This window comes from Xiphophorus hellerii, chromosome 11, assembly GCF_003331165.1.
Source record: "Xiphophorus hellerii strain 12219 chromosome 11, Xiphophorus_hellerii-4.1, whole genome shotgun sequence".
NCBI lineage: Eukaryota > Metazoa > Chordata > Actinopteri > Cyprinodontiformes > Poeciliidae > Xiphophorus > Xiphophorus hellerii.
Window position 1 is genome coordinate 18,476,182 of NC_045682.1, and position 13,826 is coordinate 18,490,007.

The window sequence follows — 13,826 nt, forward strand, 5'->3', positions numbered from 1 at the left end:
AACCAAAGTTTTCTCTTTTTAAGTTAGTTAGAATTAGCAAAATTATTCCTATATGCTAAACGCCAGAAAATGTGGTCACATAAATTTTTTTAGAGATGATTTTGCAACTTTCTATGAATTCAGAAGTTTACATACATTTGGTCAGTATTACAGATAACTGTATGACTTTTTAAACATCATGAGACTCATGCAGATTAACTAATACTTTATTATTCTTCCAAAGAAAAAAAAAACCCAAACTATTAAAAGAAAAGAGGAACTTTATTCACTCATACCAGAAAAAGAAATGGAGTTAAGAAATATCTCACTGTAAAGTCATGTAAAACTCTTGATTTGATTGGTTGAAGGTGCTGGGTTTGCTTTAGGGCACTTGTGCTTCTGCTGGTGAATAAACGCCATCTAGTGGCATCAAAAATCGATGCAGCAGCCACTGAAGACTAAAATGAAAGGAAAAAAATCTCCCAGACAGTAAAAACTTTTCTGTTAAGTTGGGATTATTCCATGTTTGCCAAAAAATTAAACATGTAGAAGAAAATGAGTTAATGTTTAACATAGAGGGTGTTTATGCATGAATTTTCTCAGTTTACTTTAACACTCTATGCGTCTGGTCTCTATGGAGTAGTAGTGGGAAGAGTAAAGCTATTCCTGTTTACAGTTCCCAACAAGCCATGTAGGGGGCGCTGCAAACTTGGGAAAGCCTGATCAAATTAGATCGAAATGTAATTTTTGTGACCCAGCGTACCATCTATGGCAGAAAAACACTTCAAATCACCCTAAACACATTATCTGCCTGTGAAACATGGTGGTGGCAGCATCATGCTGTTGGAGTGTGGTAAGAAAACCTGATAGAGACTGCATAACACTTGGTAATGGGCTGATGTTTACCTCCAGGAGGCAAAATGACCATCAGATCAAAGCATAATCATGCTTTGGAATGACCTAGTCAAAGTACAGACCTTCATAGAATTGAGAATCTGTGGTAAGACTTTAAACGAGTCTCTCCATTCAATCTGATTGAGGTTAAAATAGTTTGTAAAGAATCTCTGGATGTGCAAACTGGTGGAAAGATGCGCTTTTAAAAGTGTATGTGTAAGTTTGATTTTTGCTCCATAGTAAAGTGTTTCTCTTGACTCAGGAGGGATTAATAAAATAAGCTTTTTAAAATTTTCTTTGTAAAAGAAAAAAAAAAAAGAAAAAGTTGAAAATCAAGAATCTTTTTTACTTTGATGGTTTTTACTTTGGTGTTAAAACAGATTAGTCAGAGTTTGTGGTTGTACTGTCAAAAGGTTCTGGACTGAATCAGGAAGATGTTTTTATTTCATACTGCCAAGTGTTCAGCGTCTCAGTATAAAAATTAATGCTTACCTTTTGGGATAAATGTGACATTAACTCTCAACAATGACGCAGCTGTTTTCTCCTAGAAGTGTTTAAATGGCTGAAGGGTTTTTGAGTCAGTGATTTTTGACAGACACCGATCGAGTTGATATGATGGTTTATTTTTAACTCTTGGGATTTCAGTTTTACAGTGCATTTTCTTTACAACAATTATTAGGTAACGAGTTTTAGCCATCACTACTGATCAGAAAACTTCTTGTTACATTTTTGATCTCGCCTTGAAAATTTCGACTTCGATATCGTGCAAAAATAACATCGCAAACATTACACAATGGTTAACCTGGAACGGCTTGCTAATTCAGTTATATCCCATAATTGTCTTTATCTAAACTCAACAATTTGTTAATCTTAATTTAAGTCAGTGTTATTAAGCAGCTAAATATTTGCACCAATAAATCATACACAGACGTGGCCAATTAGAAACCTGCTGCTGTCCAGAAGAAGTTAAAACAAAAAAAGGCTTTTAAACGTAGACAAAAACCAAATATGGCACTATTGATTCAAGAAACAACCAGTAGACACAAAAACATTTTTTAGTGGGAGGAAAGAGACGGGAGAAAAAAGAAAAAAGAAATCTGGGTATTCTGTATCCAGTTCACAAGCTTGAGATGTTCAGATGAGAGTTTCGGCATAAACTCATCACGGAAAAGCCGCCAGCACCTTTAAAATCTCACATCCCGACTCCCGTCTTCCTCCTGCCTCCCAGCCGTCGTCTCCGAAAACAAGCGGCGCCGTTCGGGACGTCCGACGCCGCGACACGGCCGCAGCGGAGCGAAGCAGCGACAAACACAGAACCACGTTGACCGTGCACACACAGAAGGTCTGAGAACACGCGGCAGAGACAAACACTTAAAGGACTCCAGCGAGAACGGAAACGGATCCAGTCTTCCCCAGCACGCGTTACATTCCGGCTCTAAGGAATAAGATGCGTTAGCAAAGTAAACAGCAGATTTCTCCCTTTTTGCTCAAGTTTGGTCTCCCTCAAATACACAACAGCTAGTAGTGCACAAAATAAAAATACAAAATTAGACTTTTAAATACTGTAGCAGCATTTTTTTTCTTTCCTCTTTTAAAATCGCCTCCAGTGGTACAGGTGGAAGCCGTCGGAGTCCCCGACACGCGAAGGTTGAGCGATTGTCCTCTGGAGAGCGAGACGGAGTCCAGCCAGAATGGTGGACAAAGGTGGTGGACAGAGACGGGACGCTGTGTCGGGGTGAAGAGAGGGGGGAGGGGGCAGCAGGACGCTGCAGCGCTCCGGGCTGAAAAAATGTCCCAACAGCATCATCGTCACCTCCGCTTCCTGCTAACCTGCGTCATACCTTCTAGTCTTGGGCGCGTCTGCGTTTCAAGACAAACTTCTCTTCCTCGTAGCCCCTCCGTAGCCACGACGACGGCGCGTCGAGGTCGCCAACGGGGTGTCGCTCCGCTCCAAAGCGAGCAGGGCGGAGCAGAGGTGGTGCCGCGCGTCGCTGTGCGTCCTCTCAGCTGGACGCCGTGGCGATGGCCTTCTTGAGCTGCTGGCTGCGGATCTCGCGAGTGCGAGACTCCAGCAGGTGGTCGTGGCAGGTGTTGCACACCAGCACCGGGTCGTACAGCTGCTGGTCCGGGATGGGAAGCTTCAGGTGGCAGCAGTCTTTGCAGAACACGTTACCGCAGTTCCTACAGAAAAACAAACAAAAACCGATGGTGTTATATATTTGTGTTTGTTTGTGTTTGAGCTGATGTTTTGTGTGATTGAAGAGAACTGCACTAAAATGAAGCCTTCGTGTCAGGATAACTAAAAAGATTCAAGACCTTTTAATGCTGCTTGAAATAAAATGTATGGTGCTCTGACTGTTTAAAGATGTTTTCCTGCTTGAAAACAAACAACTCAGTCAACAAATGTACATAGCGGCTCAGATGCTAAATGTCTGATGCATTTATGGATCAAACATATTAAAGTTTTTGTTTAAGGAAGCAGTAAGTTTGATCAAATTTTCAAATAATGGTACAGAGAAGAAAGCGGACATAATCAGGCTTTTTGGAGAAATTATTGTTGGTGATTTTAAAGAACAGCTGCGCATTTAACACCGTTGATGAATGACAAACTCAACTTGTGTGCATCATTCCAAAAAGCCCCTGTTAAAAATAAGCTGCTGTACACAAACTGGTGTGAATTGTGTAATGCAAAAAAAAAAAAAAAATCGCCTCCAGTGACTTGCGGTCACGTGGGTCGGTTGTGGGCGGAGCTTGGTAAGGTCCATTGTCAATTGAAATGCAGTTCTAGTTACACGGCGGTGGACTCTGTTTACTAGCTTGGTCACTTCTAAAGGGAGTTGGTTGCACTGGATACTTTAGCGGTTTTAGAGTAAAGAAGGTAAAGTCAAGTTTCTCCTTGTAATGACTCTACATTAGTGGAAGCTGATTTAGTGTTGTCATATTTACTGACATAAAGCCCCACCTGCAGTGGTGACGCCTCTTGGCGATCCAGAACTCACAGTCACAGTTGAAGCAGTGAGAGGCCATGTGGTCGGGGACCCACCTCGTCACCTGTGCACACACACACACACACACACCCCCACACGCACACACACACAGAGCAGTGGAGGATGTCAGGAGCTGCTCCATGACAGGACAGAGTCAGAGAGTCAGGATCTGTGTTTGTGGATGAAAGACGCTGACCTCTGTGTCCTTGGGTTCGACTCGATCCCAGCTGCCCTCAGACAGACGGTCCTCGCTGTGGGTGGACAGAGAGTCCTCCTCGTTGCTGTTGTCTGACTCCCGCAGACACGTCTGGAAAACGGCAGACATTTTAGAGGACACACAGTAACACAAACATTTGACAAAATGTAATGTTTATCGATCGTTTCATAATTGGTGACTGAACAATGTTTTTATGACGTAAAGCACTTTGAAATGCCTCGTTGCTCTACTAAGAAACTTGACTAGAAAAACTGAGGAAATATTTATGAAATCTGCAGAAAGAAGAATGAAGAAGAAGAAACTCACGATGTCGTCCTCGTAGTCGACGTCCGGCTCGGAGGGCGGGGTGCTGAACTGTTTGCTCTCCAGCCTCATCTGCAGCTGCCTCACCTGCTGCCGCAGCACCTCCACCTCCTGCTTGTATCCGGCCTCGATCTGCCGCAGCCGCTGCTGCACGGCATCCAGAGGAACCGGCAGCCCGTCGTCGTCCAGGTACGCCGGGGCGTGGGGCGGAGGCGGCGAGCTGGAGGCCGACGGGGAGGAGTACGATGCCGGCAGCAGCTGGTGGCCTGCCAGGGAGTAGCTGAGGTTGCGGGCGCCGCTGGAGCAGCAGAGCGCCTCCCTGCGGCAGCACTGCGAGCCGCTGGCGGCGGCGAAGCCCTGCGAGCGCAGGAGCTTACCCAGCAGCCGGCGGCTCTGGTAGCCGCCAGGGTGCCTGTAGTTAGACTGGCCCAGACCAAGGATGGGGACGCTGTCCCACGGGGAGGCCAGCAGAGGCAGGTCGGACAGCTGAGAGGTCAGAGGTCGGAGGACGGAATCGGTGTGGGCAGCTGAATCAGTCAGTGTCCTCCCTCTTCCCTTCGCTGGTTCCGTCCTTGAGCTGTCCTGGTCTTTCTGCGGCGACTCGTCGTCACTGGAGCGGCTCTGATGGAGCAGAGGGAACGAGGCTGGCGGCAGCTCGCCCTCGTCTGTGAGCGTCTCCGTGGAGTCGTCCATGCTGGCCGTCTGCTGCCTCACCGCCAGCAGGGCACCGGGCGGCGGCAGCCCGTCAGCCTCGCCGTCGCCATGTCCGTTGGTTAGTAAGGTGGAGGCGTTGGCCGCAGGCTGGGTGTTTTTGCAGGGCAGAGGTAAGCAGGGCTCTGGTTTGTGGGACGGGGAGGCGGGTTCTGGAGTCCCACCCGGACTCTCCGCCTCCAGCGGAGGAGACGGCAGCGGCGGGCTGGGGGCCTGAGACAACGCCTGGTGGAGGACCGGAGTGACGAAGGCAGTCTGTGAGCGGGTTGGGGAGTCGCAGACGGGGGGGAGGGGTGGAGACGGCAAGGGCTGTGTGGTCAGACAGGGCTCTTCCTCTGCCCCCAGTCCGCTCTTGTAGTTCTGGTCCAGACTCGGACTGGTTGCCGGCGGCGCCTCCTCCGCCCCGTCAGTCGGGTCGTCCTCAGAGGGGCCTGTGGACGAGTCGTCCGCCGCAGCTGAGGGCTCCGGGGCCGGGCGGCCCTCCTGGCAGTGCTTGTTCAGGTTCGGGTCACTGGATGTCCGGGTCAGAGGAAGACCGTTCTCCAGAGCGGACAGCAGGTTGTCCATGGAGCGAGTCTTGGGAAGTCTGGGCAGGAAAGGCGAATTATTTCTCCCACATTTTCTTATTAGGGACACTAGAGGGCAGTCTGTTTTCATTTCCCTTAAACTTCTTCATTTTTTCACCTTACAACTCCAAACTTTAATATAGTTTTCTATTTATGATTTTATCATAAAAAACCAACACAAAGATCAGGGTTTGTCCATTTTCCCACAGAAATTCAAGAACTTTTCAAGGTAAATTTGTTAAGTTTTAAAAATCAACACAAATGAACTAAAAACGAAAAGCTTCAATTGTGATGTCACTTATTTCTGTTATTAATAATGTCTTGTGATATTATTCTACACTGCAAGGACAAATAAATTAAAACATAACATTTTGTTTTGAAAATTCTCTCACACTCAATGCAACTGATTGATCTGAAAACAAAACACTAAACAAAAAGATCCTCCGATTTTAATTATGTATAAAATATAAGATGACCTTCTTTTCAATTAAACAGATCAATAACTCTTTGAGCCATTAAGAATAATAAATAAATTAATGTAATAAATCAAAATGAGCTCAATCATTTCCATTCTGATGATAAATATTTTTTGAAGGGCAATTTTCTTTTAAGAGTCATCATAAACTATTTTGTTTATGGTTTCGGTTGTAAGTGTTTTTTTATTTCCATTTTATTTATTGGTTTTGATTGTCATGTTTTATTTTGCATATTTAAAACATCTTCCAGTCTTAAGTGTTCGGCTGCAGTGAGACTCAGGGAGGCTGAATTCACATGCATGGCAAACCTTTTACATGTTTCACTGCAAATTCAAGCACTACTTAGTTCTGGTTTATTACCACATAAAAAAAAAACACAATAAAATAAGTTGAAGCCTGTGGGCATAATGTGATAAAACTCTGGCTTGTGGGACGGGGAGGCGTGAAACGTTAAAAGAGGCATAAATACTTTTGCAAGAGACAATAAATAGTGAATTGTGAACGTACCTGTCCAGTGAGCGGGAGGTGAGCTCATCTCCAGTGGCACATGGGGGGAGGTAGAGCTCCACAGACTCGTCCACAGCTGTGCAGGGGGACGAAGTGGGCAGGTAAACAGCTGTCCACAGCTGTAAGGCCCGCGTGTGGCAGACTGGCTGCAGCACCTGGCAGACAAGAGGCAGGGACAAACACGGCAGCTCACCAGCAAGTCATGATTGTGGATTATTTTGTAATTTGCTTCCCAAAGACAAAAAGTGAGGGTTGCTCTTCTGATCCTTCATTAAATAACAGGAAGTTAGATTTGGAAATACACGACTAAAGCAAACCCGCAAAAACATTTCAGATAATCAGAAGTTTTTCAGGCGCAGCTTAGTTGTACAGTGAGTATATAATATAAAGTCTGGTATTACCACATCGTGACCGGGAACGTAGAGGAAATTCTGGAAGTTCTTGTTTCCCGCGCGGAGCAGCGACCACACAGAGCAGGTGCGCTTGTAGACGTTCTTTGCTTCTCGCTCTCGAGCGTTGTTGCACAGAAATGTGCCGTAAAGACAAGAGTAGGTGTGCTGCACCAACTTGACCTGCACGAAGGAGGAGGACGAGTCACATTAGGCCTTTTCAGGACATTTTGTCTCTCTTGGCGCCAAGTGACGGCTGAGTGGCGTAAAAACGTACAAACCTAAAACAGGATTTCTGCAGGTTTCACCAACACAAATTTCTGACTTCTCAAAACCTTTTTAAGACAGTTATGCGTGAAATTTAAGACCTGTGTCACGACAAAAATGCTCAAAAGAAAATTGCATATTTTATATAGTTCTTGTGGTGCCAAGCTTTTTTATTTTTTTTAAACTGATGTAGCAACGCATCGGTTGGCAACAGAAGCGAGCCAGTGGCGAAGACGAACATCGTCCAGCTTCCTGTTAGAGTTGCGTTACTTGCACTAAGTTTATGAAGCAGGAAAACAGGTTTTTTCTGCACAGTTAATCTTCCCATGACTCACTTAAGTCACTGAAATATTCCTGGAGTTCAATTGTTACATTTGATTTAACTCGTGTTGTAGCGACATGCTGAGGCTGACCTGAAGAGACTTTTAAATGCTACTGTTGCTCTTGTAATACTGGATATGCAGAGTTATTTTATTGCTCTTTCTGGCACTTGAATGCCACTGACTAGGGCTGAAATTCATCTGTAAATATGTTCTACCCAGAACTCGTCAAGTGGGTTAGTTTTAGCTTAACCTGGTTCAAATTCAGGAAACATAAATCTCCTGTAAAGTTCCTTTTGCTATCCAATTTTTCATCACTTATTCAAAAACATAATTAGCAGCTCAGCTCTACACCTTATTGATAAGTCAAGCAGAAAGGGCTGAGTTTGTCACATGAGCATTTTTTTAGCTGCGGATAATGATCAAGTTTTCACTAACAAAATGTTATTGGATTTATGCTAGAAAATGTTTCTTATTAAAAAAATAGAAATTGAATTATTTGTTTATTCACATCCATTATTGTAGTTCTAATTTTGTTTAGAAAAGGCTTAATTTAGTATAATTCGCCAATTTTTCGATACGATTAATCGATTGTCAGAATAATCGATAACTAAAATCATCACTAGCTGGAGTTTGACTATTTGCTTAAATAACTTGAATGGAGTATTTGATTGGCAATCAGTGCGACACTTTATAAAGATCTGGCTCAGTATCGAGGACAAAATATCTTCATTCGGACATCTATAATATTTTCACTAAATTCCATCAACACAATCTCAATTTCTCGATTTTTTTTTTTCTCGATTTCATGGTGAAAGGCGCAGGGTGGAGAGAACTGGGCGACCACCCACCAGGAAGGCCTCGTTGAACTCGAACAGGCAGGGGAACTGTTTGAGCAGCTGGTGAACGCAGTCCAGCCACTGCAGGAAGACGGGACACTGCTCGCTCACATCGTCCGCGTTCTCCTGGTGGCCGCACCGGTCCCCGAATTTATGACCGTAGTCCAGCCAGTCCGTCTCCACAAGCACCTGAAAACCCTGTGGGGAAAAAAATTTATTTAACAGTGAAAATCTATAAAAAAACAACAATAAAATATTTGCCGATACATAAAAAAAGAAAAATAAGTAATCTCTCACTTCTAACGTCCTGTAGTAGGGGTCTAGAAGAACTTTGGCCAGGGCTACTATCTGGGGCGTTCGGTCCCACCCGTCTGAGCAGTGTACCAGGACGGGCCGGCCTTCCCGTTCCACCGCGCCACACACCAGAGTGGCGGCCTTCAGCATGACCGACAGGTGCTGCAGCCATCGGGTGCTTTCAAGAGCCGACAGCCAGCTGAAACCACAACAAGTGACCGATTAGACCGACCGGCTGAAATCCACCCTAAGTGGTGTGATAATTAGCTTGTAACAGGAGGCAGCTTCAGCGCATCCTAAAGTGTTTTTGGTCCGCAGGTTTAATCACAAAGAGCTCATCACAACTCCACTTAGAGAGTCAATCTTGTTTTTCTTATCTTTGACGTGTGATTACCAGTTATGTCTACTAATTTAACGCTGTACACAAACACAAAATCTAAGTATTTTGGTCTAGTTTATAGTGCAAATATCTTAGTACGCCTGAAATAAGACAAGTAATTTTCAGCTTGTTTTAAGTCAATAGTTCCTCAAGATTGATAAAAAATAAATTACCAGCCAAAAAAAAAAAAAAAAGTATTCAGAGCAAAGTTCAAGTAATACAGCAGCAAGTCAAAGCAGGAAACCATTTAATGAGTGGAACCGGAGGAAGAACATAAACATTTAATTTCTAATATGTCATAAAAAGCAGATTTTTTTCCTCAAATCTATCAAAACCACCAGGAAGTGTTTTTTTTTTTTTTAAATCACATTTTATGTAATAGCCCCCAATAAAAGTAGGTTTAGAATTTGAATTTTTTCTTTTGTTTGATGTGGAACGCCCCTGAGATGATACTTTGTAGAGCTCTGTTTCACTTTCACTATTAAAACTGAACGTTTTCTAGCGCATCTCCAACTTTCCACACCCAGCGATAAATTTTAGCCATTTTTCTTTGCATTAGCTCAGTTTGGTCAAATGCGTTTTTTGTAAAAATACACTGCAACCACAAGCGTTAGTGTAACAAAATCTGAAAAAGTTTACAGGGTGTATGAATATTTTTTCTGAGGCACTGAAAGAAACACTCTAGACACACAAGGTCTTTTACAAAATAATTTAAAAAAACAAGGTGGCATATTTACTTTGATTTTTTTAGGGTCTACATTACCTTTGGTTTTATGGTAGGTTTCCATGGTGATGCCAGACATCAGCCTGCTCTGTGACAATAAAAACCTCACTAACCACGTAGTAAAGGCGTCTGGAGTATTTATACGGATACGTCAGATTAAGTTACTCTGCGTTCACTTATAGTGAATTTTTAGATCATCATAATTAACCACAGAGAGACTCTGAGCTAAAAACCTCATGAAGAAAAAAAAAAAAACAAGCTTTACAATATGATGTCTCAGCAGCTGGATTATCAGAAAACCAAACACATAAACAAATAAAAATTTAAACAAGTACGGATCGATGTGTACAGAGGGACGGCGGGTTAGCCTGGCAGGAACTGCTGTGTGGCATTGCTCTCATGTCGGAGAGGTGTTGCTTTACCGTTGGCATGAAAACAGAGGAGAGGGAGGCGCAAACGAGGGCTGAGCTGCTCAGATGGAGAAAGGTCAAACAGATCGACTTACTTTCCCGGATCTGGGATCTGACTGCAGACAGCCCGCAGAGCCTGGAAGCTGTTGCGGATGGCATGGATGTTGGCCATTCCCATAAACATTACTTCACAGTTGGGGTAGTACTCTAAAAATAGCAACACATATATACGTCAAAATCTCTAAGCTTTACTGCAAGATATAGACAACATTTATATATATTAGTGCTGTCAATTGATGGAAAAAAAACATTTAAGTCAGATTAATCACACTCTAGTGCTGTTATTAATCACAATTAATTTTCTTAACTTTCTAAGCTTTGAATGCAAATATGGTCATTGTTTAAGAAAATGTTCAAGGCGGCCCAGGTTGAACTCTAACCGTACATTGAAGTATTATCATAGGCAGAGTTTCAAACATAATGTGCAGACAGATTTCATAAGAAGGAAAACCTGCTTAATATGTGATCAGACCAACCTTCGCATTCGCAGCCGCCACCTTTGGCTCGGTTGGCCACAGCGGCGGTGTAGGAGCGGGCGTCCAGAATCAGCAGCTTCTGGGGAACCGTGTTGTCATCGCAGCCAGAGCCGCCCGTCAGCGACGAGTCTGAGGGAAAACAGGAAGGACGACAGAGCTGAGTGAAGCCTGGTAGCAGGACGAAGGGGAAGACGAGAAGCAGGGAAACAGAGAGATGCTGTGGATGTCATAAAGAGAAAAAAATATAAATAAATCAATAATTCCTCCTGATGCCAATCACAAGAGGCATACTTCCAAAAGCTTCTCGTGCTGGGAGAGAAGTAATTATTGTGGTACTCCAAGTGAGCGCTGAGTAAAGCTGGTGATGTGCTGCAGAGGTGCTTAAACTCTGCAGCAGTTTAAGCACACTGATGCCACCAAATTAAGCCTGAAAGATTCAAAGAATTGTTTCCTTTGCAAATTCAGCTGATGATACGTTTCTAATTTTCATAGAAACTGAATGTATGAACACAGCAGTCATTGATAACAGCTGCAAGTTCTGGTTTTAAATTGAAGCACGCAAAAACAGAACTACAAATGCTGCTTCATGTTATATTTAATTGGAGAGAGAGCTACACAGGCAGGTTAAAGTGGAGCCTCCTAACACTACACATGACTGGACACACCATTCAAGCTTTTTTTATCCATCATTGCAGCAAAAGGTAACTTATCAAAGTATTGATCCAAGGTCTAAATATCAATGTAATAAGCAGAACTGAATTTAGAGGCATTATATTAAATGGACCACAATACAATATGCATGTCACGCTTTTCAGATTTTATCTATCTTTTCTGCCACTTCATGCTTACAACATCTTTGTTTTGAATAAAATGCATCTTTTTTTGGAGGATAATGCAATTTAGAAACATTTAAAGAGCTGCGTAAAACAAAGAGAAGAATTACAAATGAAGGATCTGTTTTCATTGAGTTACTCGATGAATAAATTAACTCTAATGTACTTTGGAGAAAAGTAATGATTGAAATCCAATACTTTAAATTATACAATGGCACAAAACTGTATTCAAGTCCCACCAGTTTCAAACCGTGCTGCAGATCTACAGATCCACACACAGCAGATTTACCAAAATCACTGTCACATGAGTCGGGAGCCTCCCCTCTCTGCCGGACCGTTGCCGTCCCCTTGGCTCCCGTATCCATGTGACAGGCCTTAGCGATGGACGTCACCAGGTACTCATCGTCCGTGTTCCTCCAGCCCCACCAGCTGATCTCAGGCTGGCTGCAGCGAGCAATCACCGCCCCGTTCTTCTGGTGCCTTGAACATGAAGCGGCAGGGTCAAACACGCGTTTTGACGTGCAAGCCGGAGACGTCCGAGGCTGCGCCGGTCGGCTTACCTGTAGACCACCACGGGGATCCTCTTCCAGGACCTGAAGGAAGCCACGCTCTCCAGCTCTTTGTCGGTGATCCAAATGGGAACCAGGAGCTTCTGCGGGTAGCTGGAGCACAACCTGCAGGGGAAACAGCGGGTCAGGGCTTCGCAGTTTCTAACGCGGCATTAATGACTCTCAGCCTAACACCATCTGTCTCCGGTCGTCTCTCCTCTCTCGTGATACTTTCTCCAGTTCCTCACCACCTGCTGAGGGACAGACAGGCTGTGTGGATATTAGTAGGGATGAAAGTGAAATAGTGTGCTGAGTCACGGGACTCAGCAGGCTGCAGCTTGTTTAATTAGCTCGTTGTCCTGTGTGTCTGTCTCCCTCAACAGGATGCGCTCCAACGGGCTCTGTGAGCAGACTGACCTTTCTTCATACAGGATTATTTCTAAGCTTTAATTTCCAAACCACCGAAAAGATTTGGAGAAAACGTGGAAACTTACAATAAAATCTGAGTTTGGTTACACTTGGAACTAGAGGGGCACGATAATTATCGGCCTCATATGAAGAAATTAAGGTGTCATTCTTCTTATTTAAATAAAAAAATATTTTGTTCTGGGAATGATTTAACTGGAACAAAACTAAATTTATGATTTTTGGTAACAGAAAAATGGATGATTCTATCATAATATCCATGGATTATAACTTAGCGGGACGAGTACAACAAGTTAAATTTCTAGGGAACGTCGTGGATCATAAATTTAACTGGAAATCTCATATAAAATATGTAAACCAAAAACTAAGTCATGGACTTCTAAATAAAGTAAAAATGGCTTAGAACTATCAACTCTCCTGACATATTGTTCATTTGTTGTTATTAAGTCTTGTACATTTCTGAGTCAGTAATGAGAAAAATTATATATTGTTTGCGTTTTACATTGTTAATTTAATGTATATGTACAGCATATATAAATTTTATTTGTAATTATTGAAGAGAGAGCAGTTTCATACAAGATGTTTTTTATACTTTCTCCCCCCTTTTCCCTCATGTATAGTACGTGCTGCAAGAGTATGTGTTTGTGAATTAATGATGAAATTCATTCAGTTCAGTGGATAAACTGATTGACCTATTCAGGAAGCAGGAAGGTTTTCTTGGACTGTTTTTACTGCATCCACCTCTCTATATTTCATCTACACCACATTTATTGCTGCAGCAGCATCATGGCCGCTCACAACCACACAGACGTACTTGTAGTTGCAGTTGATGTCAGAAACTCTCCAGACGTTCTGCGTGTCAAAGCCCATCCGCCTGACCTCCATTTCCATCCTGTGACGCACATGGTCCCCTACACACACACACACACGCGGTACAGGTAAACACTGAACAGTCTCAAAATGGCAACATTTTCTTTAAACTCGATGTCGTTGGGTTGGTGGAGCAAACCTGGGCGGCAGAGGTGAACGTGCTGGTCTTCGTCGTCTGCGCTGGCCCCGAGGCACCAGGCGTGATAGGCCAGGGCGAACAGGTCCTCCAGGCGGGACGGGTGGGCTATGACCCGGTTCAGGCGCTTCGCCCACTCCTGGCACTGCTTGAATGTCGCAAAGTGGCATCTGTGGAGAATCCACGGTTTAGTTGAGAGAGAACATCTTTGTTTT

At 43.6% G+C, this 13,826-nt stretch overlaps 1 protein-coding gene across 4 annotated transcripts in view; it reads right to left on the bottom strand.

The window, feature by feature from the left end:
• Positions 1-1,475: 1,475 nt before the first annotated feature.
• Positions 1,476-13,826, bottom strand: part of mtmr4 (myotubularin related protein 4) — a 46,780-nt gene continuing 34,429 nt past the window's right edge. For 2 of the 4 annotated variants that reach the window (XM_032576191.1, XM_032576195.1), the window contains 14 exons: positions 13,615-13,781; positions 13,420-13,516; positions 12,192-12,305; positions 11,921-12,111; positions 10,799-10,927; positions 10,358-10,469; positions 8,753-8,948; positions 8,468-8,653; positions 7,042-7,212; positions 6,641-6,795; positions 4,384-5,677; positions 4,057-4,167; positions 3,836-3,924; positions 1,476-3,054 (listed from right to left, as the gene is read on the bottom strand). In XM_032576191.1, the coding sequence (XP_032432082.1) occupies positions 2,877-3,054; positions 3,836-3,924; positions 4,057-4,167; positions 4,384-5,677; positions 6,641-6,795; positions 7,042-7,212; positions 8,468-8,653; positions 8,753-8,948; positions 10,358-10,469; positions 10,799-10,927; positions 11,921-12,111; positions 12,192-12,305; positions 13,420-13,516; positions 13,615-13,781 (3,190 nt within the window). In that variant the 3' untranslated portion in view covers positions 1,476-2,876. The remainder of the gene's footprint in view (positions 3,055-3,835; positions 3,925-4,056; positions 4,168-4,383; positions 5,678-6,640; positions 6,796-7,041; positions 7,213-8,467; positions 8,654-8,752; positions 8,949-10,357; positions 10,470-10,798; positions 10,928-11,920; positions 12,112-12,191; positions 12,306-13,419; positions 13,517-13,614; positions 13,782-13,826) is intronic. The other 2 variants (XM_032576194.1, XM_032576193.1) reach the window with 1 other exon arrangement.